The sequence below is a fragment of the Schistocerca cancellata genome, chromosome 2, assembly GCF_023864275.1.
Source record: "Schistocerca cancellata isolate TAMUIC-IGC-003103 chromosome 2, iqSchCanc2.1, whole genome shotgun sequence".
NCBI lineage: Eukaryota > Metazoa > Arthropoda > Insecta > Orthoptera > Acrididae > Schistocerca > Schistocerca cancellata.
This window is the reverse complement of record NC_064627.1, coordinates 341,336,148-341,362,259: the sequence shown is the minus strand read 5'-3', so window position 1 is coordinate 341,362,259 and position 26,112 is coordinate 341,336,148. Positions and strand designations below refer to the sequence as shown.

At 43.8% G+C, this 26,112-nt stretch overlaps 1 protein-coding gene across 1 annotated transcript in view; it reads left to right on the top strand.

The window, feature by feature from the left end:
- The first annotated feature begins 925 nt into the window (after positions 1-925).
- LOC126153905 (uncharacterized) overlaps positions 926-26,112 on the top strand; it is a 198,989-nt gene continuing 173,802 nt past the window's right edge. The window contains exons 1-2 of the mRNA XM_049916101.1: positions 926-1,117; positions 21,125-21,177. Coding sequence (XP_049772058.1) covers positions 926-1,117; positions 21,125-21,177 — 245 coding nt within the window. The remainder of the gene's footprint in view (positions 1,118-21,124; positions 21,178-26,112) is intronic.

The following is a 26,112-nucleotide window of genomic DNA, read 5'->3' as shown; positions in this document are numbered from 1 at the left end:
TTGTGTGAGAGGGAAATAACCACTGTACTACGTACGTAACAGTAACAGAACAGCTCGAAGCACCCGTGTCTATTGGCGAACATTGAACAAAAGATGACATTTCCACGAGGTGTTTCTTGCGTGTACAGCTGCAGCACAGACGCACTAACGGCGGTAAACATGCCGTGCGGTATCCGGTGAATACTCCATGCAGCCGCTAGTAACCTCAATTGTGTTACTATATAAGTATCGCAGCCAGGAGGCAGCTCGAATGTTTTCAGTTTAAACTCCACTAGACAGTCAGCTGCGATACAGCTTATAGAGCAAATGGGGATAATAATTTGTGCTGTTTTTCTTTTCACCTGCTTACTGGTAAGCTATACCTTGATTGACGATTTTGCCTTTACATCTACAACCGTACTTTGCCACTGGTATAGTGTGTAGAAGAACATACCTTTCCATTGTACTATTATTAACGCATCTTCCCGTTCCAGTTTTGGATAAACCGTGGTGTGAATGATTGTTTATATGTCTCTGCTTGATCCGTTAGCCTAATTACGTTTCAGTGTGTCTACGACTCTACGAGATTCATACTTAGAAGGCAGAAGTAAGTGAAATTTGTAGTTTCCACACTGAAAGGCAGTTCTTGGAATATTCCAAGAAGATTTTCGCGAAGTGCACAACTCCTTTCTCCGAATGCGTCCCAATTAGAATTATTCGGCGTTTCTAATAGACTTTTCTGCGAGTGAAACAGGTCTGTAACCATTCGCGTCCCCCCTCCATCGATAACGTTTGGCGAACGAGTCTGGCGCTTGGTGTTTTACTAAGTGTCTCTGTTTGCATTATAGACACGCAGTTCAAACTAACAGTTAAATAACCATTCCCGGGCAGTTACAGGACAGGTAATTAATACTGCCACTGCAAGTGTTATTCAGATCCGACGGGGATGGACGAGATGCTTCAATACCGCAAGCAAAACTCGTCACTACCGGAAGATGTGTACACGATAGACACATATCAACAAGGTGGTGCTACGCAGGAGGATCAGCCCATCATTCAACCGAGTATTGGCGTGCTGCTGGAATCTATGGGTACTGGTGCTAAGAAACGAAGGAGAAGTGGAGAATCAGACATGGAAGTGAAAAGGATTCGTGTGCAAACTAACCCCAGCATTATGACGTATCTATTTTTCACGTAATTCAGTAGCTTCAAATCCTGGGGCACTCAAGTCGCACCAAATTAGGGATCATAATGGTAGAGCGTTAGATAAAAGTGCACTAATATTTTATCTTTCCAGCAAGGACAACAAATATAATAATAATAATAATAATAATAAGGTTTATAATTATTGCAGAAAATGCTGAACTCAGCGAGGAGAAAATGTTAAGCGAAATCCGGTACTCGGTCCCGGTGCTACATGTGAAAAGGTACACAAAAAAAATATAAGAAAGGTGAGGTACATCCGATTCCTGTCCGTGTTTTAAGTTTTCGAGCACAACACTTTCCACAACATGTTGCCATACTGCTATTCTAAAGTGTCTCCACTATTCTGGAAACCATGGTTCAACTGATAGGGATTTCTCTGACATTAAGAAATTTGCAGACATTAAGGATGTCGTGGTAGTGAATGACATTCCACTGTAAGCTGCAATCAATCAGACCAAGAGCCGAGGCCACTCCAAGGCCGCGAAAAATCCCGAATTTAGCACGAGAAATCAGAAACGTGTCTCACCACTTCCGACAGCAGTGTCCGCATGTAGGATAGTGAACCTTTGAAGCACGCGGAATGGTAATGTCGTTTCCTCTCAAGGGACCATGTGCGTGGCGCCACATTTCAGTCACAAGGAAAGTATTTGCGTTCGAACGAACATATCTGTATGAAATTTTGTTTACACTCGTAGGACCGTTACGTACTTCTCAATGACCTGGTGAGTGTCGATTTTTTGCAAGACTCTACAAACAGGCTCTAGAAATCACTGCAAATGTCATTGTAGAAGCCACACGCAATGCAGACATGTTGTTGTTGTTGTTGTGGTCTTCAGTCCTGAGACTGGTTTGATGCACCTCTCCCTGCTACTCTGTCCTGTGCAAGCTTCTTCATCTCCCAGTACCTACTGCAACCTACATCCTTCTGAATCTGCTTGGTGTATTCATCTCTTGGTTTCCCTCTACGATTTTTACCCTCCATGCTGCCCTCCAATGCTAAATTGGTGATCCCTTGATGCCTCAGAACATGTCCTACCAATCGATCCCTTCTTCTAGTCAAGTTGTGCCACAAAATTTTCTTCTCCCCAATCCTATTCAATACCTCCTCATTAGTTATGTGATCTACCCGTATAATCTTCAGCATTCTTCTGTAGCACCACATTTCGAAAGCTTCTATGCTCTTCTTGTCTAAACTATTTATTGTCCATGTTTCACTTCCATACATGGCTACACCCCATACAAATACTTTCAGAAATGACTTCCTGACACTTAAATCTATACACGATGTTAACAAATTTCTCTTCTTCAGAAACGCTTTCCTTGCCATTGCCAGTCTATATTTTATATCCTCTCTACATCAACCATCATCAGTTATTTTGCTCCCCAAACAGCAAAAACTTCTTTACTACTTCAAGTGCCTCATTTCCTAATCTAATTCCCTCAGCATCACCCGACTTAATTCGGCTACATTCCATTATCATCGTTTTGCTTTTGTTGATGTTCATCTTATATCCTCCTTTCAAGACACTATTCATTCTGTTCAACTGCTCTTCCAAGTCCTTTGCTGTCTCTGACAGAATTACAATGTCATCGGCGAACCTCAAAGTTTTTATTTCTTCTCCATGGATTTTAATACGTACTCCGAATTTTTCTTTTGTTTCCTTTACTGCTAGCTCAATATACAGATCGAATAACATCGGGGAGAGGCTACAACCCCGTCTCACTCCCTTCCCAACCACTGCTTCCCTTTCGTGCCTCTTGACTCTTATATCTGCCATTTGGTTTCTGTACAAATTGTAAATAGCCTTTTGCTCCCTATATTTTACCGCTGCCACCTTCAGAATTTTAAAGAGATTATTCCAGTCAACATCGTCAAAAGCTTTCTCTAAGTCTACAAATGCTAGAAACGTAGATTTGCCTTTTCTTAATCCAGCTTCAAAGATTAGTCGCAGAGTCAGTATTGCAACACGTGTTCCAATATTTCTACGGAATCCAAACTGATCTTCCCCGAGGTCAGCTTCTACCAGTTTTTCCACTCGTCTGTAAAGAATTCGCGTTAGTATTTTGCAGCCGTGACTTATTAAACTGGTAGTTCGGTAATTTTCACATCTGTAAACACCTGCTTTCTTTGGGATTGGAATTATTATATTCTTCTTGAAGTCTGAGGGTATTTCGCCTGTCTCATACATATTGCTCACCAGATGGTAGAGTTTCGCCAGACTGGCTCTCTAAATGCTGTCAGTAGTTCTAATGGAATGTTGTCTACTCCGGGGGCCTTGTTTCGACTTAGGTCTTTCAGTGCTCTGTCCAACTCTTCACGCAGTATCGTATCACCCATTTCATCTTCATCTACATCCTCTTCCATTTCTATAATATTGTCCTCAAGTGCATCGCCCTTGTATAGACCCTCTATATACTCCTTGCACCTTTCTGCTTTCCCTTCTTTGCTTAGAACTGGATTTATATCTGAGCTCTTGGTATTCATACAAGTGGTTCTCTTTTCTCCGAAGGTCTCTTTAATTTTCCTGTAGGCAGTATCTATCTTACCCCTAGTGAGATAAGCCTCTACATCCCTACATTTGTCCTCTAGCCATGCCTGCTTAGCCATTTTGCACTTCCTGTCGATCACATTTTTGAGACGTTTGTATTCCTTTTTTATATTTTCTCTTTTCATCAATTAAATTCAGTATTTCTTCTGTCACCCAAGAATTTCTACTAGCCCTCGTCTTTTTACCTACTTTATCCTCTGCTGCCTTCACTACTTCATCCCTCAAAGCTACCCATTCTTCTTCTGCTGTATTTCTTTCCCCCATTCTTGTCACTTGTTCCCGTATGCTCTCCCTGAAACTCTGTACAACCTCTGGTTTAGTCAGTTTATCCGGGTCCCATCTCCTTAAACAGCCTCCTATTTGTAGTTTCTTCAGTTTTAATCTACAGTTCATACCCAATAGATTGTGGTCAGAGTCCACATCTGCCCCTGGAAATGTGTTGCAATTTAAAACCTGGTTCCTAAATCTCTGTCTTACCATTATATAATCTATCTGAAACCTGTCAGTATCTCCAGGTTTCTTCCATGTATACAACTTTCTTTCATGATTCTTGAACCAAGTGTTAGCTGTGACTAACTTATGCTCTGTGCAAAATTCTACCAGGCGGCTTCCTCTTTCATTTCTTACCCCCAATCCATATTCACCTACTACGTTTCCTTCTCTTTCTTTTCCTACTGTCGAATTCCAGTCACCCATGACTATTAAATTTTCGTCTCCGTTCACTATCTGAATAATTTCTTTTATCTCATCATACATTTCATCAATTTCTTCGTCATCTGCAGTGCTAGTTGGCATATAAACTTGTACTACTGTAGTAGGCGTGGTCTTCTTGTCATCTTGGCCACACTAATGCGTTCACTATGCTGTTTGTAGTAGCTTACACGCACTCCTATTTTTTTATTCATTATTAAACTACTCCTGCATTACCCCTATTTGATTTTGTATTTATAACCCTGTATTCAACTGACCAAAAGTCTTGTTCCTCCTACCACCGAACTTCGCTAATACCCACTATATCTAACTTTAACCTATCCATTTCCCTTTTTAAATTTTCTAACCTACCTGCCCGATTGAGGGGTCTGACATTCCACGCTCCGATCCGTAGAACGCCAGTTTTCTTTCTCCTGATAACAACGTCCTCCTGAGTAGACCCCGCCCGGAGATCCGAATGGGGGACTATTTTACCTCCGGAATATTTTACCCAAGAGGATGCCAATATCATTTAACCACACAGTAAAGCTGCATGCCCTCGGGAAAAATTACGGCTGTAGTTTCCCCTTGCTTGCATCCGTTCGCAGTACCAGCACAGCAAGGCCGTTTTGGTTAGTGTTACAAGGCCAGATCAGTCAATTATGCAGACTGTTGCCCCTGCAACTACTGAAAAGGCTGCTGCCCCTCTTCAGGAACGACACGTTTGTCTGGCCTCTCAACAGATACCCCTCCGCTGAGGTTGCACCTACGGTACGGCTATCTGTATCGCTGAGGCACGCAAGCCTCCCCACCAACGGCAAGGTCTATAGTTCATATTCACTATAAATGCAGGTGAGGACTTACAATAAAATACTCAAAGCAATATGAATGACTACAAAACGCAAAATGAAGAAAAGTAAGTTGATCATATGAGACACCTACACATTCTATAATATCAGTGCTTACGGCATATCAGTGACACTTTTGAAGTTGTCCAAAGATTCATCAATGTCGTAGCCAGAGTTCTGCCACATGTAACAAAGCATTGGTCTATATATTTCCGCAGATAATTGATTGTACATGACAGAATGCATTTTCATGATACAGAATCTGTCATGCAAATTTGGCTGCACATTGCGGAACGTAGTTTCGAAATATTATTCCCTTGAGATATATTCTCTAAAGAAATACACGTCCAGAGGTCGTGCATATTTTGTAGTTTTAGGTGAAATGATTTTTAAAACTAATCTATTCCGCCAGAAGCTTCCAATAGTACTTTTTCATCCTTATGTCCAGACTAAGAGTCACGTAGTACTAGTGACTTTGTCAGAAAATGCGGAGTCAAAACTGGCAGAAAAAGCGTGTTCGGATGTTCTTTCGTCATCTTCTCGCTCACACTTGCATCTACGAAGATATTTGGAGAGTACCGTTTTTCCATTTCCCTTGACAGTCGGGATCAAAACTTTCCATTTCGCCATGGGAAGCGTATATTGAGATTGTCTGCCAATCGTCTGTCCATTGATAGTAGCTAAATCGATCGTGTAGCTGTGCGTTGCGCTGTTAACTGATTGCAACGTAGAGACGGTGTTTCCCTCCCATTTCATGGATAACGTTCTTTCGGAACCAAGCTCGTAGTTGAACTAACTCGCATCACAGTTTCACACTGAACCCTTTTTGGTGTTTTCTGTCGTGATATGAAGGCTGACTTCAGCGACAAATGTTTGAGCTCTTTGAATCATCTCCTTCGCGTTGTCCTCATCTTTTCGTGCTTGGAGCACAGATATCCTAAACATTTTTCCAAATTAATACTAAATTCCACTGATGCTGTAAAGTTTTTACACGCGAGATTCCTGGCTACAACAAATGTCCAATGTTGTAGTACCAATACTGGATGGAATAACCGCATTGTCGCGCTTCATAGTACTTCGCCGCCACAAGCTGCTTGATGATATAGAACTGCAGCGGACGATTTCTTTTGAAGCTGTATTGCCTTCTCTTTTCCTTGTCTTTAACTTTCAGTTCAGGGTAGCTTTTCAGGAGTTTGTCATATGTGTTGAAACCCCTTACATGATAATCATACAGTACCGCTATGTGGATTTCCTTCATTTCTGGAGTCACCTCATTTGGTCGACCATTGCGTGCTCGTCTTGGCAGCTGGTACGGCGTCGTTTAAACTCAGCTACCCAATATTTTCTGTTGTCAACGAAGGAGCAGACTCTCCCAAAGTAGAATCTAGCTCAGCTTTAATATTGGTTGCGCTGAGGCTTTTGAAAAAAAAAAAAAAAAAATTCTATGACATAACGATGACCAATTTTCTCCATTTTCACAAGTTCACTTACAACGTTAACTATTGATGGCTGCCAAACATATACCAAACAATGTGGCGTCTTCAAACTTGAAGCATATGTAAGAATTTTTAACATGTAGCAGCCCTGTCAGCAACTGTGATAAATTAATACGTCAAAGATCCGACTCGGTTGCGAAAAGTTACTGGTCTTTACTCAGGTTTCAGCTAGAGTAATCTAGCCTTCTTCAGAAGCATAAAATAAACTAATACATGCCAGAATAAGGCACGGTCAAACATAAAAAGCTTAAGTACCGTGGTACCATGACAAGCTACGTTACTCAGCTGAGGAACAGCCCCGGCCCCACTTCGTGGAAAGCGGTCGGTTAGCCGCGGACGCTGCGTTTGACCGTGCCTTATACTGGCATGTATTAGTTTATTTTATGCTTCTAAAGATTACTCTGGCTGAAACCTGGGTAAAGACCAGTAACTTTTCGCAACTGAGGCGGATCTTTGACGTATTGAAACATATGCTCCATAGGTCATATACTTTCTAATCCTGAGATAATTTTCAACCACGACTGCCATCTCTCGGTCAGGCCGGGTACTTATGGGACCACCCTCGTATGCAGCACAAATCTTCGATCCGGTTCCTCTTGGAACACTAAACACTTTGACTATCCTGTTTGCTGGAGCACCCGCCACAATTCGCCCACGCTGGACTTCACTTAGCTCCGACATAATGCACTCACAACTACGCAGAGCACTGTTCTGACCGCGACTGACACCTGCATCATATTGAGGTCTTTGCACAGGTGCCGTCCCTGATCAAATATAACAGCGCAACCAGCTGGTTAGGCCAGCGCTCCCGACTCAGTCTCCTCAAGCTCCTCTCCGTCTCTCAACCCTCCTTACCCTCTCCCAAGGTGGCTTCCACCAGCTCCCCCTCCCTGATGATGTCCTCCTCCCCTCCATCTACCCCTCCTATCAACTTTGACCCTGCCCCACCCCCCACTTCCGGTGTCCTTTCCTTTAGGCACCCTCCCTCCCTTCTCTTCCCTTCCCTTCTCTTTCCTTTTCCCCCGTCCCCTCCCTCCACCCCTCTTCCCACGGGCTTCTCCTCCCCCTTCCTCCCTCCCCCTATCTCCCCTGCCCGTGGCATCTTTGCTCTCCCCTCTCGCTCTCCCACTCCCCTTCCTCCTCCTCCTCTCTTGGCAGGTCCCCGGACTCGCACACGCACAGTGAACATTCGCGCGCGCCGGAGGTCATCGCCATCAGTGTCTCGTGTGTGTGCCTTCGTTTATGTTTAGTGTTTGTTCGCCGTCACGCCGCCACTGTTCACGTGTACCGTCGCCATCATCCATGTTTTGTGCGCCGTGTCAACTAGTGTCAGTGATGTTTTCTCGTCCAGCGTGAACGGCTCCATGTTTTTTTGTTTTTTAGTGTCTACATTGTTTTGCCCGCTGTTTTGATTGTATTCTCTGTGCCCCCTCTATGTACACTCCTGGAAATTGAAATAAGAACACCGTGAATTCATTGTCCCAGGAAGGGGAACTTTATTGACACATTCCTGGGGTCAGATACATCACATGATCACACTGACAGAACCACAGGCACATAGACACAGGCAACAGAGCATGCACAATGTCGGCACTAGTACAGTGTATATCCACCTTTCGCAGCAATGCAGGCTGCTATTCTCCCATGGAGACGATCGTAGAGATGCTGGATGTAGTCCTGTGGAACGGCTTGCCATGCCATTTCCACCTGGTGCCTCAGTTGGACCAGCGTTCATGCTGGACGTGCAGACCGCGTGAGACGACGCTTCATCCAGTCCCAAACATGCTCAATGGGGGACAGATCCGGAGATCTTGCTGGCCAGGGTAGTTGACTTACACCTTCTAGAGCACGTTGGGTGGCACGGGATACATGCGGACGTGCATTGTCCTGTTGGAACAGCAAGTTCCCTTGCCGGTCTAGGAATGGTAGAACGATGGGTTCGATGACGGTTTGGATGTACCGTGCACTATTCAGTGTCCCCTCGACGATCACCAGTGGTGTACGGCCAGTGTAGGAGATCGCTCCCCACACCATGATGCCGGGTGTTGGCCCTGTGTGCCTCGGTCGTATGCAGTCCTGATTGTGGCGCTCACCTGCACGGCGCCAAACACGCATACGACCATCATTGGCACCAAGGCAGAAGCGACTCTCATCGCTGAAGACGACACGTCCCTCCATTCCGCCGTGAGCGGAAGATGGCCTAACGGTGTGCGGGACCGTAGCCCAGCTTCATGGAGACGGTTGCGAATGGTCCTCGCCGATACCCCAGGAGCAACAGTGTCCCTAATTTGCTGGGAAGTGGCGGTGCGGTCCCCTACGGCACTGCGTAGGATCCTACGGTCTTGGCGCGCATCCGTGCGTCGCTGCGGTCCGGTCCCAGGTCGACGGGCACGTGCACCTTCCGCCGACCACTGGCGACAACATCGATGTACTGTGGAGACCTCACGCCCCACGTGTTGAGCAATTCGGCGGTACGTCCACCCGGCCTCCCGCATGCCCACTATACGCCCTCGCTCAAAGTCCGTCAACTGCACATACGGTTCACGTCCACGCTGTCGCGGCATGCTACCAGTGTTAAAGACTGCGATGGAGCTCCGTATGCCACGGCAAACTGGCTGACACTGACGGCGGCGGTGCACAAATGCTGCGCAGCTAGCGCCATTCGACGGCCAACACCGCGGTTCCTGGTGTGTCCGCTGTGCCGTGCGTGTGATCATTGCTTGTACAGCCCTCTCGCAGTGTCCGGAGCAAGTATAGTGGGTCTGACACACCGGTGTCAATGTGTTCTGTTTTCCATTTCCAGGAGTGTATTACTTATTGTAAACCTCAAGGCTGAAGAGCGGCGTACTCAGCTGCTGACAGCCCGCCTTGTGTAAGGTGATAAAAATCACAATAAAGAAAAAAAAAGTTAGCCAGCATCTGCATTTATGTTCAAGCATGCTTTTCTCGCGGTGTTTCCATATTTTTGTCCAACCCATGTTTCTACCCAGTCGTTTCTCCTTGAATCTTTCCGAAGAGATGTTCTGGCATACTTGGCAGTTTTGACTGATTCCAGTGACTAGTCGTCAGTCATGTAGTTCAACGAAATCAGATCTTCTAGCCTATCTGCAGGCGTCACATTTGTATCTGCATCTACATAAACACCCAAGCTCTGAAAATCACTGTGAAGAGCATGGCAGAGGGCACTTCCCATTGCCCGACGATTAAGGCTTCTTCCCATTGTATTCGCGTATGGAGAGCGCAGAAATAAAGACTTTAATCATACAGTGAATGCCTTTACGCCCGGTTCTCTTAATTACTGGTGAATGTTTTGGGTTGTGTGCTCGTGATCCATGAAATTTTTTTTCTGAAGTTTCTTCCAGAGCCGTGTTCCGCTGAGCCTTGCCGACTAAGTGGAGCCAGGAGCGCATCTGAAATTGTTCAGTGCAGTTCTGAACGAAATGTCAGAGAAAAACTTTGTTGGATCATTTTCATTCAACCCGGAAGATTCGTTAGCTATTAACGGCTTTAATTCCCTTGTAAATTCCGTAATTAGTCTTCTCTTCGTGATCACTTCGTCGTCCACACTCAGGTTCTTCAGTGTGCTCTTAGAATCCTCGGTGCTGGTTCTTGGAACATTTTTTGCGGAATAGTTGGCGTCTATCTATAAACGTCTGCGAGGAAAGATTTTTCAGCGTATCCGTGACACTTTCCCGTATTTCAGAGAAACTTGTGGCCATCTGCAGCCCCCTTCTTACGATACGTCGACTATACCCTGTTAGTCTCTTTTCATATGGGTTCCACACATATGATCGATATTTAGGTTGGGCCTCACGATAGCTTTGGAAACAATTTCCTTCGTGTACTAATTGCATTTTCCCAGCGACCTTCCAAAATAAACCGAAGTCTGCCACCTATTTTAACTAAGACTGAACCTCTCTGATTATTCCTTGCTTACTTCCACAAATTGTAAAACCTTGGTGGACTGCCTCCAGTTTCATTCACTGATGTTGTAGTACTACGATCCTGTGTTTTCGAAGTGCGATATTGCAATTTTTTAAACCTTTAAAGCAAACTGCTCATCTTTGCACTACTTTGAAATCATTGAATATTTGGTCAGGCTCTTTTCTCAGATACCACATCATTAAACGTAATAGCACCACCAACAAAAATCCTGAGAGTACTGTAATTATTGTCTGCCAAGTCTTTAATACTCTCTATGGACAGCATTCGTGAATGTAAAAGGGAAGGGGGAACAGACAGTGGCACCAGAAGTATGGTCCGCCACACACTGTAAGTTGTTTCGTGGTGTAATGATGTAGATGTAGGTTTTCGAGAGGTTTCCCTTGGCCGCAAAGCAAATGCCAGAACTTTGTCCGATTTATTCCCAACTGGGACTCTTCCTGTCCTGCTATCACCTAGCATGATATTTGGCTGAAAACGTACCGGATCGAAAGAGTTCACTGTGGTGTTCAGGCTGCCTTGAGCGGGATGGTTGTGAGGGTCAGAAGGGAGGCCGGTTAGAAAGGAAAGAGAGACTATACTCTCACAGTTCGGTGTGTAAGAAGGTTCGCCTCGGTCGCGGAGGTGAAGGCTTGCTACAAGTCTAGGAGTTAGGCTTAAAAACGGGGTAGATAGGAGGAGACGTGTCTGGTGGCCGGTCCTGAAGAACAGAGACTCAGATACCGGCGGCACGAAGCTAAAACTTAAGAGCATCTGCTCTGAACAAAGGCTGGAACTGAAGAGAGGAAGGAGCAACTGCTCTATTCATCCAGGGGCCTCCAACGACCACATACGTAACGTGCACCCACGCACCCTACTGGATAAATGGTGTCGTACTGACTCCAGTCTATTCGGTAGAGACACTAGAAAAGTAGCGTGAGACTGGATTCAGCGAACTTTACTGGAATGAACCGGTTCTGTCCTGAAGGAACAGCCTGGGATGGCATATAGTAGAGATGGGCAAACTCGTTCATCCTTGGGAACTAGTGCACTGCTGATCGTTCTTTTTTGGGAACAGTACATTTTTACTCGTTCACCGTTCATTTGTGCTTGGTATATGGTTCTTATGAAAAACTGAAAACTAGTAGTGTAGGTGACTGAACGATGGAGGGCACCAAGAGGGGGCACTTCCCTCCCCCTGGAGTATAGAGTTTTTATTCATTACAGAGTTCTCACACACTTTTAGAAGTAATTTCTGTGATTCTGCAGAACCTCTCGTTTAACCAACTGTAGCGTTGTGCGGCTGATCGCAGGGAGATAATATAGGGTGGCGCACGGAAAACCGGCCCCGAGTACAGACTGCTCGCCAATTACGGACGATGTGTTGCCCGTTACGAGCAGATACAACAAACAGACAAACATGTAATAATTAGGCAATGAACAAATAACAAGCTAATGGAAGCAACAATGGCGAAACAGTCGATGACGATGTGTAGAGAGCTGGAGAAGAGAACATAAAAATCTCACGCGACGCGCATGGGCTATAGCACATGTAGTCTTGTAAACCTGTTGGTGGCTGTTTCCCAACTTATTAGAGCACAAGGGTCTTCTATAAAATTCTTCGTTTCGACGTCCACTACATAGCTATGCTACGTTGTAAACAATCGTTTACACCCTATATATACTTCACGTTGTCTCCGAGTTCGTAGGCGAAGTAGACTTTATGGAAGTACAAAATAAAATGTGGTTTTCTCATCATACTTGCGTCACATGTTTAGTAAAAATTACGTTAAAAATGGTTCAAATGGCTCTGAGCACGATGCGACTTAACTTCTGAGGTCATCAGTCGCCTAGAACTTAGAACTAATTAAACCCAGCTAACCTAAGGACATCACACACATCCATGCCCGAGGCAGGATTCGAACCTGCGACTGTAGCTGTCGTAAAAATTAGGTTTTTACGTTGCATTATTAAAGTTAATGCAGCAATAATAATAAAAATTAAGTTCGCAGTAATAAAGTTTTTGGTTTGAAAGCTCCTTCTGAACAAATGTTTTTGAGATAATAAGTAAATATGATTTTATGGCAATCTATGTCTTTTCAAATAGAGAGGCACCGCTTTTCCTACTGAGCCAAAATGACCCACAACCCACTTTTTTTTTATTTCAAAGAAACCAAACTAGCAGGTTATGCAAATTGGAAACAACCAAACTTAAAAATAATTAGAGCCTTCCTAAATGTAATGTTTTGCATATGAAAGATACACGAAAATCGTTTTATATGAATTTTCTTACACTAAAAATTAAGCAAATTATTGAATGTTAGTTACTAAATCAAGTCGATGAAACCAAAAAATTTATGAATAACAAAAAAAACTTGCCTTGTTATAAGTATGTCTTCTGCTCTTCAATAAAATTCTTCAGGGTATCAGACCGCATCGCCATAATTTAAAATGCGCCAACGTTTCGGCCAGCGTTGCAGCTAGCCTTCATCAGGGCCTTACGTTAACTGCTAAATGAAACACACTTGGTTCCTTAAATAGCTGCACAAGAAAACCGTGTCGTTACTTGATTGGCTGTAAAAGGAGGAGGAGGAGGGGTGAAAGGTATGCTTTATTGGCTGAAATAGCTGTTTTCTATTGGTCTTTATATTAATCCACCCCATTGGAGGAGACGGACGAATAGCGAACAGGTGATGGCTGTGACGTCACACTGTTTGCTTGCTGTCCAGAAGCCGGCTGCGGCGTGCCATTGCTTTGTGTGCTCGCGACCACTACTGCGGCTCTCCGCGTGTCTGCATGGGCCGCCACGGCTCTGCCGCCGCTCCGTAGCCTTGCTATTGCAGGCAGCCAAGACCTCGGAAGCTTGTACCCGTCCTCTCTATTCATGTTGGCGGGTCTTTTGGCTATTTCTATCGCCTCTCTAATCTTTCTTTCGAAAGTGAGAGGCTGTTTCGCCAGGACGCGGGCTTCTTGAAAAAATATTGGTTTCCCGCACTCGTCTCGGTGTTCCGCCACTGCTGACTTAGTGTGTTGTTTCAGGCGGATATATCTTTCATGTTCCGAGAGCCTTGTGCTAATCGGACGTCCCGTCTCACCTATGTAGACTAATCCACACGCACAACCAATTTCATACACTCCAGCTGTGTGTAGTTTGTCAACTGCATCCTTGGTAGAACCGAGCATATCTGATATTTTGTTTCTGCTTCGGAAAATTGGTTTGATGTCGGCTTTTCGTAGAATTTTGCCAATACGTTCGGTGACCCCTTGTACATATGGTAACACAGCAATGCTCTGTGCCTCCTTCTCCTCTTCCCTATTAGTCTTCTCCCTTGTCGACATGGTGCTGTCTATCATCTGCTTCCCATAGCCATTAGTTCCGAAGATGGACCTGAGGCGTTCAAGATAATAAAGGAAACACCAATAAAGCATACCTTTCACCCCTCCTCCTCCTCCTTTTACAGCCAATCAAGTAACGACACGGTTTTCTTGTACAGCTATTTAAGGAACCAAGTGTGTTTCATTTAGCAGTTAACGTAAGGCCCTGATGAAGGCTGATATGCCGTTTTGTTACCTGAAAAGATGTACCTATTACATACAACGTAATTTTAATGTAATTTACGTTACTATAAAATACTTTTTGATTACCGGTCGTGGACGCTGAATAGCCAGACCCAAGTGCAAGAACAGTTTGGATCACATGTAAAATGGGCGAGCGCAGTGAACGAAACGAACAACTGGATACTGAACTAACTAGGAGCAGTCGGCAGTGAAACTGAGACAGGTGGTCATGCAAAGAACGAGTGCGGCCGAGGGAGACGTAGACTGTGATAAGCACGGGACCGAGGCAGGAACGAGAACTGCCGAAGTGACCGCCGCGACCGAAGTGAACTAGTGAACTACGAACCGATCGTTCCTCGTTCCCGGGAACTGTAAGTAGACCTCCGCGACCGAAGTGAACGATGAACCGATCGTTCCTTGGAATTCGTTCCTCGGTCCTTTCGTTCATCTTGGTAAACCATTCCTTTGCACCCGTTCGTTCGCGAACTACCTTTCTCTGGCATATAGGCATTGTAATAGTCACACTGGTAACTTGGTTGAAAAGCATACGAGAAATTTCGGAATAGAATTTTCCGTAAGATTTCTGCACTAGCGATGGCAACTTGCGCAGGGAAGTGGAAAATGGAAATTATAAAAAAAGTAAATAAACACAATACAACAAAGAACTCAAGAAGACGACAGCTCTTGTCAGGGTTTTCGGAGATTTATTCTGGCTGAAAGGTAAATAACACAGCTGTTAACCAAATTGCTTTCTATGAATTCCTAATTGAGAGCAACCTCTTCTCTTCCCCCTTTTACCATTACCTCTCAACACAGTAAAGATGCAAAACAGAATACCATCAATCCCAAACGACGGCAAAGAGCATTTCTGATACCAAACAGCCCGGCCTCCTCCCTAAGAGGAACAGAATGAAACGTGGGTAACAAAAGAAGAAAAAGACGATGAGCAGTTGCAACAAAGGACGAACAAGTCACCGAATTTACAGCTACATAACAGACTTAAAGATACCCATGTCCTCGTATCTTTGTCTAGGATAAATTGTTGCCGGCCGGATTGGTCGAGCGTTTCTAGGCGCTTCAGTCTGGAACCGCGCGACCGCTACGGTCGCAGGTTCGAATCCTGCCTCGGGCATGGATGTGTGTGATGTCCTTAGGCTAATTAGGTTTAAGTAGTTCTAAGTTCTAGGGGACTGATGACCACAGATGGAAAGTCCTGTAGTGCTCAGAGCCATTTGATAAATTGTTAAGCAAACATATTAAAAGTAAACCCAATATCTTAGTTCCGATCAAGGTTTGGGGAAGGTTTTTCGCGAAGCAAATGACAGATCTGGAAACCCTTTCCTATATATCCCTAATTGTGCTCTCATCTGCCCCATTCCCAGCTCGCTGGGATTTATCTGAAAAAAAAAACCACGAGGAAACGTTTGTGAAGGGGCGGGGTGGGAGAGGGATTACCCTGCAACACATCCCGAGCAGGTCTTTGGGCATCACTGAGTTATATACACCAACAGGTTTACCTACGCACACTGCTCATTATATAGGACGATTCAGCTAAAGTGTTCAAATGTTTCCGGAAGTGGTTAAGATTAAGATATCGCAATTCTGTCTCCACCTAGATGAATAGAGGAAAAGTCCTGGCTAAGCGACGTTTAGTCACTTTTCATAAGTGTGTTAATTACGCTTTTTCAAATGAAGTTATAGTAATTGTATTTGCTAGTATTGTAGTTCTAGAGAGACGAATTTAACAGCGTTTCACTCTTTGCAGTATGATTACTGCTTTCGGAGTGATTACAATGTTTACAACTTCTAATTTATTTTTTTGGAACAGGAAACTGATTGTTACCTTATGCATAAATTCGTAACTTCATATCCATGTGGAAATACATCAAGTCGAATAAGGACAAAACAGTGTTGCACTGTCGCAGTACCGGTATAAAAGAGGTGCATAAGAAATGTAGCTCTCATTTTGTGTGTCGTTCATGTGTATCGAGTGCTGGTCAGTTGAAAAAAAAATGCGTTTCACAAGCCAAGCGAAAGTAGATATGTTACTGTTTTACGGAGAATGCAGAAGGAATGCAAAGAGAAGAGCGGAGTTGTACGCACAAAGATATCCCGACAGACGGTATCCAACAAGAATGACAATTCAGGGAATGTGCGACAAAATTGTTTTTGAAAGGGCACTGTAGTACAACGTAGAGAACAAGGAGAAAGCCTACAACAAGCGAAGCGAATGAACTAGATGTCCTCACAGCTGTCGCTCGTAGTCCACAAGACAGCTCCAGAGGAACTGAGTGCCTCTGGAGAAAGTCAGTCCGCGTTTTTCGCAAACAGCTTCTATCAGTACCACGTGTCACTTCACCAGCGAGTTAACCAGCGAGATTGCTGAAGACGCATGGAATTCAGTCGGCCGGTCCTGATGCAACATCAGGACAGCCGGCCGCGGTGGCCGTGCGGTTCTAGGCGCTGCAGTCCGGAACCGCGGGACTTCTACGGTCGCAGGTTCGAATCCTGCCTCGGGATGTCCTTAGGTTAGTTAGGTTTAAGTAGTTCTAAGTTCTAGGGGACTGATGACCTCAGATGTTAAGTCCCATAGTGCTCAGAGCCATTTGAAACATTTTTGAACATCAGGTCAAGTTCTTTCTTCACAGAATTCTCTTTCTCGATGAAGCTACCTTTACAAACTATGGAAAGTTGAACTTAATAAACTAGCTTAGCATCTGCTGATTGCTCGCATACACTATGTGGTCTCCACAGGTTTTTATTCTTTAATCGAATTTTTATTTTGTTTAAACTTGCAACACCCTCTAAACTCTCCACGCTAGTTAATGCTGTAGAAGCATGGTGTTTTCCGAATCTACTTCTGACCAAAAGCGATTCTTGTTAATCTTGTCTTCTGCGTTCCCGTGGTGATAGTTTTATACAAACTTTCATTCCCTAACATATATTTCTTTGTATGTAACAAACAAGTGAAATAACAATTTTCATATATTTAGCTTTAAAAATTTTTGATGAAACTAAATATTTGCTTAAACATTTACATCCCCTATTTCACCCTCTTAAGGATTGAACTTCCAAAAACAGTAAAACAGGTATTTTTTCATCTGTAACGGAGAAGCCAAATACCAGTTTTCATAGAGCTCTAAAAACAGTTTCACAATGAAATATTTTCATAGAACATTTCAACCCCTATTTCATCCCTTAAGGGTAGAATTTCCAAAAACACCGAAACACGTATTTTTTAATTTGTAACAGAGAAGTCAAATACCAATTTTAATAGATGTCGCTTTAAAAATACTCCAGTGGTTCTTTAATAATGGTTTATCTTAGAAACCAAATACTAATTTCCGTAGGCCTAGCTTCAGAATTGCATTAAAAGCGACATATTTTCAAAAAAACTTTTATCCGCTATTTCAACCCTTAGGAGTGGAATTTCGAGAAATCCCTTCTTAAACGATGACTACAGCATAAGATGAACACCCTCTCCAAATTTGAAGTTGCTATCCTTAGCGGTTTAAGCCGGGTGATGATGAGTCAGTCAGTATATTGCCTTTTACGTGTATAGATACGCAGTATTGGGACTCTGGCAATCCGCACTGGATGAAGCAAGTTACACATTAGAGGCAGTGGAGTGTGAACGTTTGGGACGGTACTACTGGGGACTGCATGACTGGTCCTTACTTAACTGAAGATACTTAACTGGTAAAATATACCCACAATTTCGTACCAATAATGTCACGACATCTACATAGTTATTAAAATATTGTTCCAAATGATCTCAAACATTTATCGCCATTATATTTTAACGGTAATCAGAAAAAAATATGATTTATTATCGGAAAGTAACGCATAACAGATCGCAAGTCGCACGTAACTAATAAATGACAGCTTTGCATAGCGTCGGGACTTAATCACGCAAAACTATATAAAGAAATCCCCCAAATCTCAATTTCTCCATACCAACTGATAGATACAAATAAGATATTCAAGACCGCATAGATCAATCCCGACCTGTAATGTTATACCAAGTGCTACCGGCCCTCGCAGAGGAAGTACCACTTGAAATAAATAGATGTATGTGAGACCGAAACAACCGCGAGACCGCTACGGTCGCAGGTTCGAATCCTGCCCCGGGCATGGATGTGTGTGATGTCCTTAGGTTAGTTAGGTTTAAGTAGTTCTAAGTTCTAGGGGACTGATGACCTCAGAAGTTGAGTCCCATAGTGCTCAGAGCCATTTTTTTGAGACCGAAACGACTGGTGTGTAACACTACTCGCTTGTGGCTAAGAATGCGCTCAACCAGTTCTTTCCTGTTCGCTGGATACGATGTGAAGGCCTTAACAGCTGGCCTGCACGTTCGCCTGATTTCATGCCATTTGACATTTTTCTCTGGGGTAAACTCACATATGATGTGTACGCACAAATTCTGACAACTCCAGAGGTTGTACTAACTGCAACCGTGTATTGTAATAGATGTTGGGAATTTCAAAGAGTTGATGATGTAAATAGAATTTCAAGGCAATCTTTATGACTACATTCTTTCGTGATTTTCTTTTTGTTGCTGTTGCTGATGTAATTTTGAAATGTAAGTGTGCATCATAACGTTAAACTCAGGACACGAAATTACTAACAATATTTATACTTCAGTTTGCTGTTTCAGAAATCCGTAGAATTTTTTACGTGCAATTTTATTTCCAGTCTCAAGCAGCAGCAAGAGCTGAACCGTTTCTGTAGTTAACTGGTGAAGCGTCCTCAACTGCCACGTTGTTTGCCTTGTAGCTAGTATGTCGGTCGAATCATATGTAGCAAAGTGTGATTAGGATCAACTTTAAATTTAACTATTCTCAGTTATTGCGCCTTTGTAAGTAGACTTTCTTAGTAGCGTAGAGGTGGAACACTCTATCAGCCTCATTCGGGAGGACGACGGTTCAATCCCGCGTCCGGCCATCCTGATTTAGGTTTTCCGTGATTTCCCTAAATCGCTCCAGGCAAATGCCGGGATGGTTCCTTTCAAAGGGCACGGCCGACTTCCTTCCCCGTCCGTCCCTAATCCGATGAGACCGATGACCTCGCTGTCTGGTCTCCTTCCCTAAAACAACCAACCACTCTATCAGCCTGAGGCGACTATGTGTACAACTCGAACATTCGCAAAAGACAGCAGTCGCTTTCATGTTCAGAACATATAAATTCTAAATTGTAAATATTATAATTCCTTCGAAGCAGCTAATGTGGTTTTGAAGAGTGAAACGTCATTGCGTTCTTCTCATTTAGAACGACACTAGCAGCGGACGTTACTATAATTCTGTTCGAAAATGTGATGTTGATACCATTATCTCCGTAATTAATATACGAGGCGTGTTTTTTAAAGTAAGTATCGTTTAGAAATAAAAATAAAACAAGTATGCTTTGGGTAGAAATTTTATTTTTACGTGAAAGCCTGTACTTTAATCTATTTTCTACATAATTCTCACCAAAACGAGTATTTAGGCTCTTATCGTATCGTATAACCAGCTTTGAATACCATCCTCAAAGAAATCTACCTCGCGATTAGCATAACTTCCGATAATTGAAATGTTCTGTAGCGTAATGCACACTTCTTGGTACTTAAGAAGACTCATCACGTAACTACGAAATTGTAAAGCTTCTATGCTCTCTCACATGTTCACCAACTTTCTGCACTAAATCGTCAGTAATTACTGAAGGTCGCCCCTTCGTTCATCATAATGCACATTCGTATGGCTATCTTTAAAAGCCCTCACCTGTTTCCGCACCATCCCATCGCTCACAATATTTTCCCATCACTGATAAGACGATGAAGTTCAGCCGTTTTCACGCCTTTAGCATTAAGAAAATTAATATAAGCGCGTATTTCACAGTCATCGGCTTGTCAATCGGAGGAGGCGTTTCAAATACTCGCATACAAACGTAAACACGCTGAGTGATTCTGTAAAGGTGTCTGTGGCCTCCAAACAGAGAGCGGGACAAAGCGCGGATGCGCCAAATGGCGACCGCGGCGCTGCAGTAACGCAATTTCAAAACGGTGCTTACTTTTAAAACATACCTTGTAGCTATGAAAAGAGACTACACGTTATTAAAGAAAAGTTTTTCACCATTCCTTTGAGTGGAAACAGAATTACGATACCTTAATCGGATCGGGAAACATTTGCGGTTAACAGTTTAGCTGCCTTACCCTGTATTTTTATCTCGAACATTTTTGACCCATAAGCAAATGGAAAATATCTTCAATCCTTCTGTCCTCCCACATACAATATCTGCAATTGGGAATTCATCTGCCGAACAACCAGTACACTGGGACTTGATTGTAAAGAGCACAGTTGTACAATGGGCCGATTCTCAAAAAGAATTTTATGCATTCGAATGAATAGTATTAAAAAAATAGTGTGATCTGTACTTTCATCCAGCCGTTCCAATTTACGTCGTCCATGATTTCCTTAAATCAGTCCAGGCAAATGCTGGGATAGTTCCTTCATTAAGACCACAGTGCTGTCATTCCCCTGCCCTCACCCCAAAAAAAGTTCTAGGTCTTTATAAACATGACATCGATGGACTCTTTGGACCAGACACAGACTGGATCCCATGAGACGAAGACAGACGGAGGCGGCGGCGGCGACCTAATAGAAGACGATTAGACGAGCATGTAAAGCTTGCAGCAATTGCGAGGACGCGTCTGACCTAAGGCCGTAACGTGCGCAATAATCTAAAAGGCGCCAAATAGCTGGTAGCGATTATGATGATTTATTGCCTCAAGAGTGCTGCATCATTTCGTTTCCTGTTTGTCATTCCATGCTCTCTTTCTAGCTCCTGGCCCATCCAGACCTACCCTAACGAGTCTCTTTGCTAAAAATATCTCCTGAAAAACTTTTCTTTTTCACAGGGTACCAGTTTGCATGCAGACAATTTCGAAGGACTTAGGTGAGTAAAACATGAACTAATTACGTTACGCATATTCGCCACATCGTTGAAGTGTAATATATTTGCGTGGATTTTTTACCAAAACGATCAGTGAACTCTGTTATGCACTCTAGCGGTTTTTCATGTCTCGCAAGACTATTTCTCTAAACACAAGTTTCACGGTACAGATTGCTATCCACATACACTAACCGATCAAAAGTATCCGGACACCTGTTAATGAACGTTAATATGGGGTGGGTCCACTATTCACCTTTATGATGTCTTGAACTCTGCTTGAGGTCACTTTAAATTATGTGTCTGAATGTCAGTCGAGGGATGGCAGCCCATTCTCCTTCAGAACCCGAAACCAGAGGTGGTAGTGCTGCTGTACGCTGGAGTCGGAGCAAGGGCGACGCTCTAACTCAACCCGAAAGTGTTGCAGTGGCTTCAGGTCGGGACTCTCGGCAGACTAGCACATTTCAGGAGTGACATTTTCCGCAAATCATTGCCTCACATATAATACTTTAAGTGCCGGCCGGTGTGACCGAGCGGTTCTAGGCGCTTCAGTCCGGAACCGCGCTGCTGCTATGGTCGCACTTTCGAATCCTGCCTGGGGCATGGATGTATGTGATGTCCTTAGGCTAGTCGGGTTTAAGTAGTTCTAAGTCTAGGGGACTGATTACCTCAGATGTTAAGTCCCATAGTGCTCAGAGCCATTTCAACCATTTTGAATACCTTAAGACAGGTGCACTGTCAAGCTGATAGAAACCATCTTTGTCTCCGAACAGTTTCTCTACTGTACACAGTACACAATGCTGAAAATGAGTTCAAGTCTTCCGCATTTAGCGTTTCCCTAAGCGGCAATATGAGGACCACATCATAACCGCCGGCCAGTGTAGCCGTGCGGTTCTAGGCGCTTCAGTGTGGAACCGCGTGACCGCTATGGTCGCAGGTTCGAATCCTGCCTCGGGCATAGATGTGTGTGATGTCCTTAGATTAGTTAGGTTTAAGTAGTTCTAAGTTCTAGGGGACTGATGACCACAGATGTTAAGACCCATAGTGCTCAGAGCCATTTGAGCCAACCACATCATAATCACAAAAAACATCCCCATCCGTAACACCACTTCCTCTATACTTCAATGTTGGGACTAAACATGATGGCAAGTCATGCACTGCAGACGTCACCAAGCCCAAATCCGTCCATCGGATTTGTAGAGTCTTGTACTGCAACGAAGCGAGGGAGAGGATGTTGTTATGGATGGCCATAACACAAATGCACACGTGGATTAGTACGGTTCTTTATTTACATGAACTGGAAACTTAACTTGAATAGAGCCCATGTGTTGTGGTACAATCTTCTCGGCAAGTCCTCTTGCAGACTGATGTAAAGTCCAGCGGCAATCTTGCTATTATAAACGTTAGTCTGTCACTGCTAGTCCCAATATAGGCACTAATATGGTCGCTATGTACTGTCATAAGCTGTGATGAACGATACTTACTCCGCTAGTGAATAACTTACTCCGCAGCCGCCAATGTGGAAAACTGAGTCAGTAAGAGCGTGAGTGACTGACGCCCTCCGGTCAGCGGCGGCAGCCTAAATGTATGCTGTCGAGAGGGCGTTGGCAGCACGTTGCTTTTCAGCGTGTCTCTGGCCTCTCTCGTGATAGGCGTGGTTGATCCAGCGCCTACTAACCGATCTGCATTATCTTTGCCGACCGGTGTGCTGGCGACAGCTTATGCCATCACAGGTTTGCCACAGGTATAGCGCCATTCATCACCCCAGATCACTCATTCACGGCATCCAATGTTCACTGGTGTTGCTGTTTACACCACATCAAGCATCGCTTAGCACTGACTACAGATATGCGTGGCATATGAGGAACTGCTCGACCAGTGTACCACATTCTTTTTAATTTCATACAAGTAATCACTATGTTCGCTGGAATGCTGGTAGCAGTTTGGACCTCACGAGTCATTCCTTCTGCTGGTTTCACGCGATTTTTTACAACCATCCACTGCAGTGCTCGACGGCTCTTGATCGTCAGGGCTGCCTTCTCTTGCATTAGCTGTGGTTTTTCCTTTGCATTTACACGTCACAATCACATCAACTGTCAACTGTGGCAACTTTAGAAGAGTTGAAATTCCCTGACGGATTTGTTGCTCAGGTGACATCCTGTGACTAGTCCACTATCGAGATCGTTGAGCTCTGCTGTCGACCCATTCTGCTGTTACTGATTCTCTACTGACAACACAATACTGCTTTTATACTGGTGGGTGCCCTCGCGTGGCATCTACTGGACAATTCCGTATTTTCTAGGTGTGTCTGGATACTTTTCCTCCGATGATGTGTATTCCCAAAAACATTCCTTATGAAGCCAGTAAATGAGAGAAGTCTATCTGACATCAGGTGTAAGAAAATAACTTACCTCAGGAATCGACTATGAGGGGCGTTTGAAAAGTCTGTGCAAAAATAAAAACTACTTACATGTTTGGGGTAAACCTTTTTTATTTTTCGACATAGTCTCCTTTTAGACTTATACACTTCGTCCAACGCTGTTCTAATTTGTTGATCCCTTCCGAATAATAGGAATTGTCCAAGTCCGTAAAATAGCTATTAGTTGCTGCAATCACCTCCTTATTTGAATAAAATCCTTGTACCGCAAGCCATTTCTTCAAATTGGGGAACAAATAGTAGTCCGAGGGAGCCAAATCTGGATAACAGGTGGGATGTGAAAAGAGCTGGAATCCTATTTCCATTATTGCGACCGTAACTGCTGAGGTGTGTGCTGGTGCATTGTCGTGATGGAAAAAGACTTTTTTGCGGTCCAATCGCCGGCGTTTTTCTTTTTCTCGGTTTTAAGACGGTCCAATAACGATGAATAATATGCACTTGTAATAGTTTTACCCTTTTCCAGATAGTCGATGAGGATTATCCCTTGCGAATCCCAGAAGACAGTCGCCATGACATTTCGGCCGAAGGAATGGTCTTCGCCTTTTTTGGTGCAGATTCTCCCTTGGTAACCCATTGATTAGATTGTTCTTTGGTCTCAGGAGTATCCATCTTTCATCCACATTGACGAAACGACTCTTAAAGTCCTGCGGATTCTTCCTGATTAGCTGCAAACCGTCCTTGCAACACTTCACACGATTCCGTTTCTGGTCAAGCGGTAGCAATAGCGGAACCCATCTTGCGGATAGCTTTCTCATGTCCAAATGTTTATGCAAATTATTATGCACCCGTTCATTCGAGATGCCCACAGCACTAGCAATCTGACGCACCTTTACTCTTCTGTCATCCACCACCATATCATCAATGATTTCTGGTGTCGTAACCTCCATAGGGCGTCCAGAACGTTCAGCATCACTTGTCCCAAATGGCCACTCCGAAAATTTTGAAACCACTTATAAACTGTTCTAATCGAAGGTGCAGAGTCACCGTAATGTTTACCAAGCTTCTCTTTAGTCTCCACAGGCGTTTTGCGTTTCATAAAGTAATGTTAAATCACCACACGACATTCTTTTTCGTCCATTTTTTGACAATCACTCGACTTCCTTGATTCACACGAATGCCAAACACAAAGAAATAGACCAATATAGCTGAAACTTGGTGTGCGTTCTTTCCAAAGATGCTACTAACTAAACATGACCTTGATACGCGCCGGTGGTGCCGTCTCTCGGACTTTGCACAGACTTTTCAAATGCCCCTCGTATGTTTCCAGCAGTCGCTGTAGTGCTACAGTAACAGTACGCAGATAATGCCAGACGCAAGCGTGTGGTACCTGATGTGGAGCAGAATGATACTTTTTGAAGACACGTGTTACTTCTCTCAAAGTAGAGAAAACAATAAATCTGTTACGAACGAAAAACGTAGTAGATCCGGGATCACTCACGCTGCCCCTCTAGTGGCAATTGAACTAGAGTACATAACAGATTAATTGTTAAAATTCACAAGGTGTCTTTAAAGGTAAGTTGACGTAAAGAAATGGTACAAAGACAACAGCAACAAGTTGCTTTTCATACTGCTACTGTAAAGCAATCAGCTTTGTTTTCACAACACTGGCAGAAAACAGTTCGTATGCTTCCACTGGAATTGGCACGTGTATCTAGCAGCCAAGTTTACAATTCTGGCTCCACCAAATCTCTTAGCCGCCCCCCAGTCTTTTTAAGAGAACTACAAAAGGTGGCAGAATGTCATGGCACTCGACTCGCATTCAGCAGGAGCTGGGTTCACATTCCGTCCGACCATGTAGCTGTAAGTTTCTCATGATGTCCTCCAAAGCATCTAAGGTGGATGCTGCGAAGAATCCTTTGAAAAGGACACGGCCGATGTGCTGCCTAATAATCATCCAATCTGAGCTGCGCCGTGTCTCTAATGACATTCTCATCGACGACACGATATCCTAATCATCCTTCGTTTCCGTCCAAAGGAACAATTTGCAGTTATACTTCGCAAGCCATCTTCCCGTGAGTAACGGAGAATATATTGTGTCCAGCTAACATTTCCCTCTCTCCACTTACATTCGGGAATGATGCGCGAGAAGAATGACTTCTGGTAAAAAGTAACATGAGCTCGATTTCTTTGATTTCACCGTCACTGTTGTTTCGTGAGGTACAGTCAGAAAATGTAAATTTTTGTTTAGCTCTTCTGGGAACCGAAGTTTTCTGTGTTACACAGTGCCTATCTTGTAGCGTCAGTAGTTGAAATTGGATGAACATCTCCGTGATATTGTCGCAGACATAACTAATCCGTGAGGGACGTATCTCCTCCGTTAATCCTACCTAGGAGTGGTCCTAAACTGACGAGTAATTCTTAAGAATCGCAAGTTTTGCAAGCTACCTCATTTGTGAGCGAATTCCAGTTCCTTCTACTCCTCCAACAAACCTCTCTCTGAAAGCTGCTTTCCTACAACAAGTTTTATGGGTAATTTCACTATAGATTACACCAGACATGTAGTC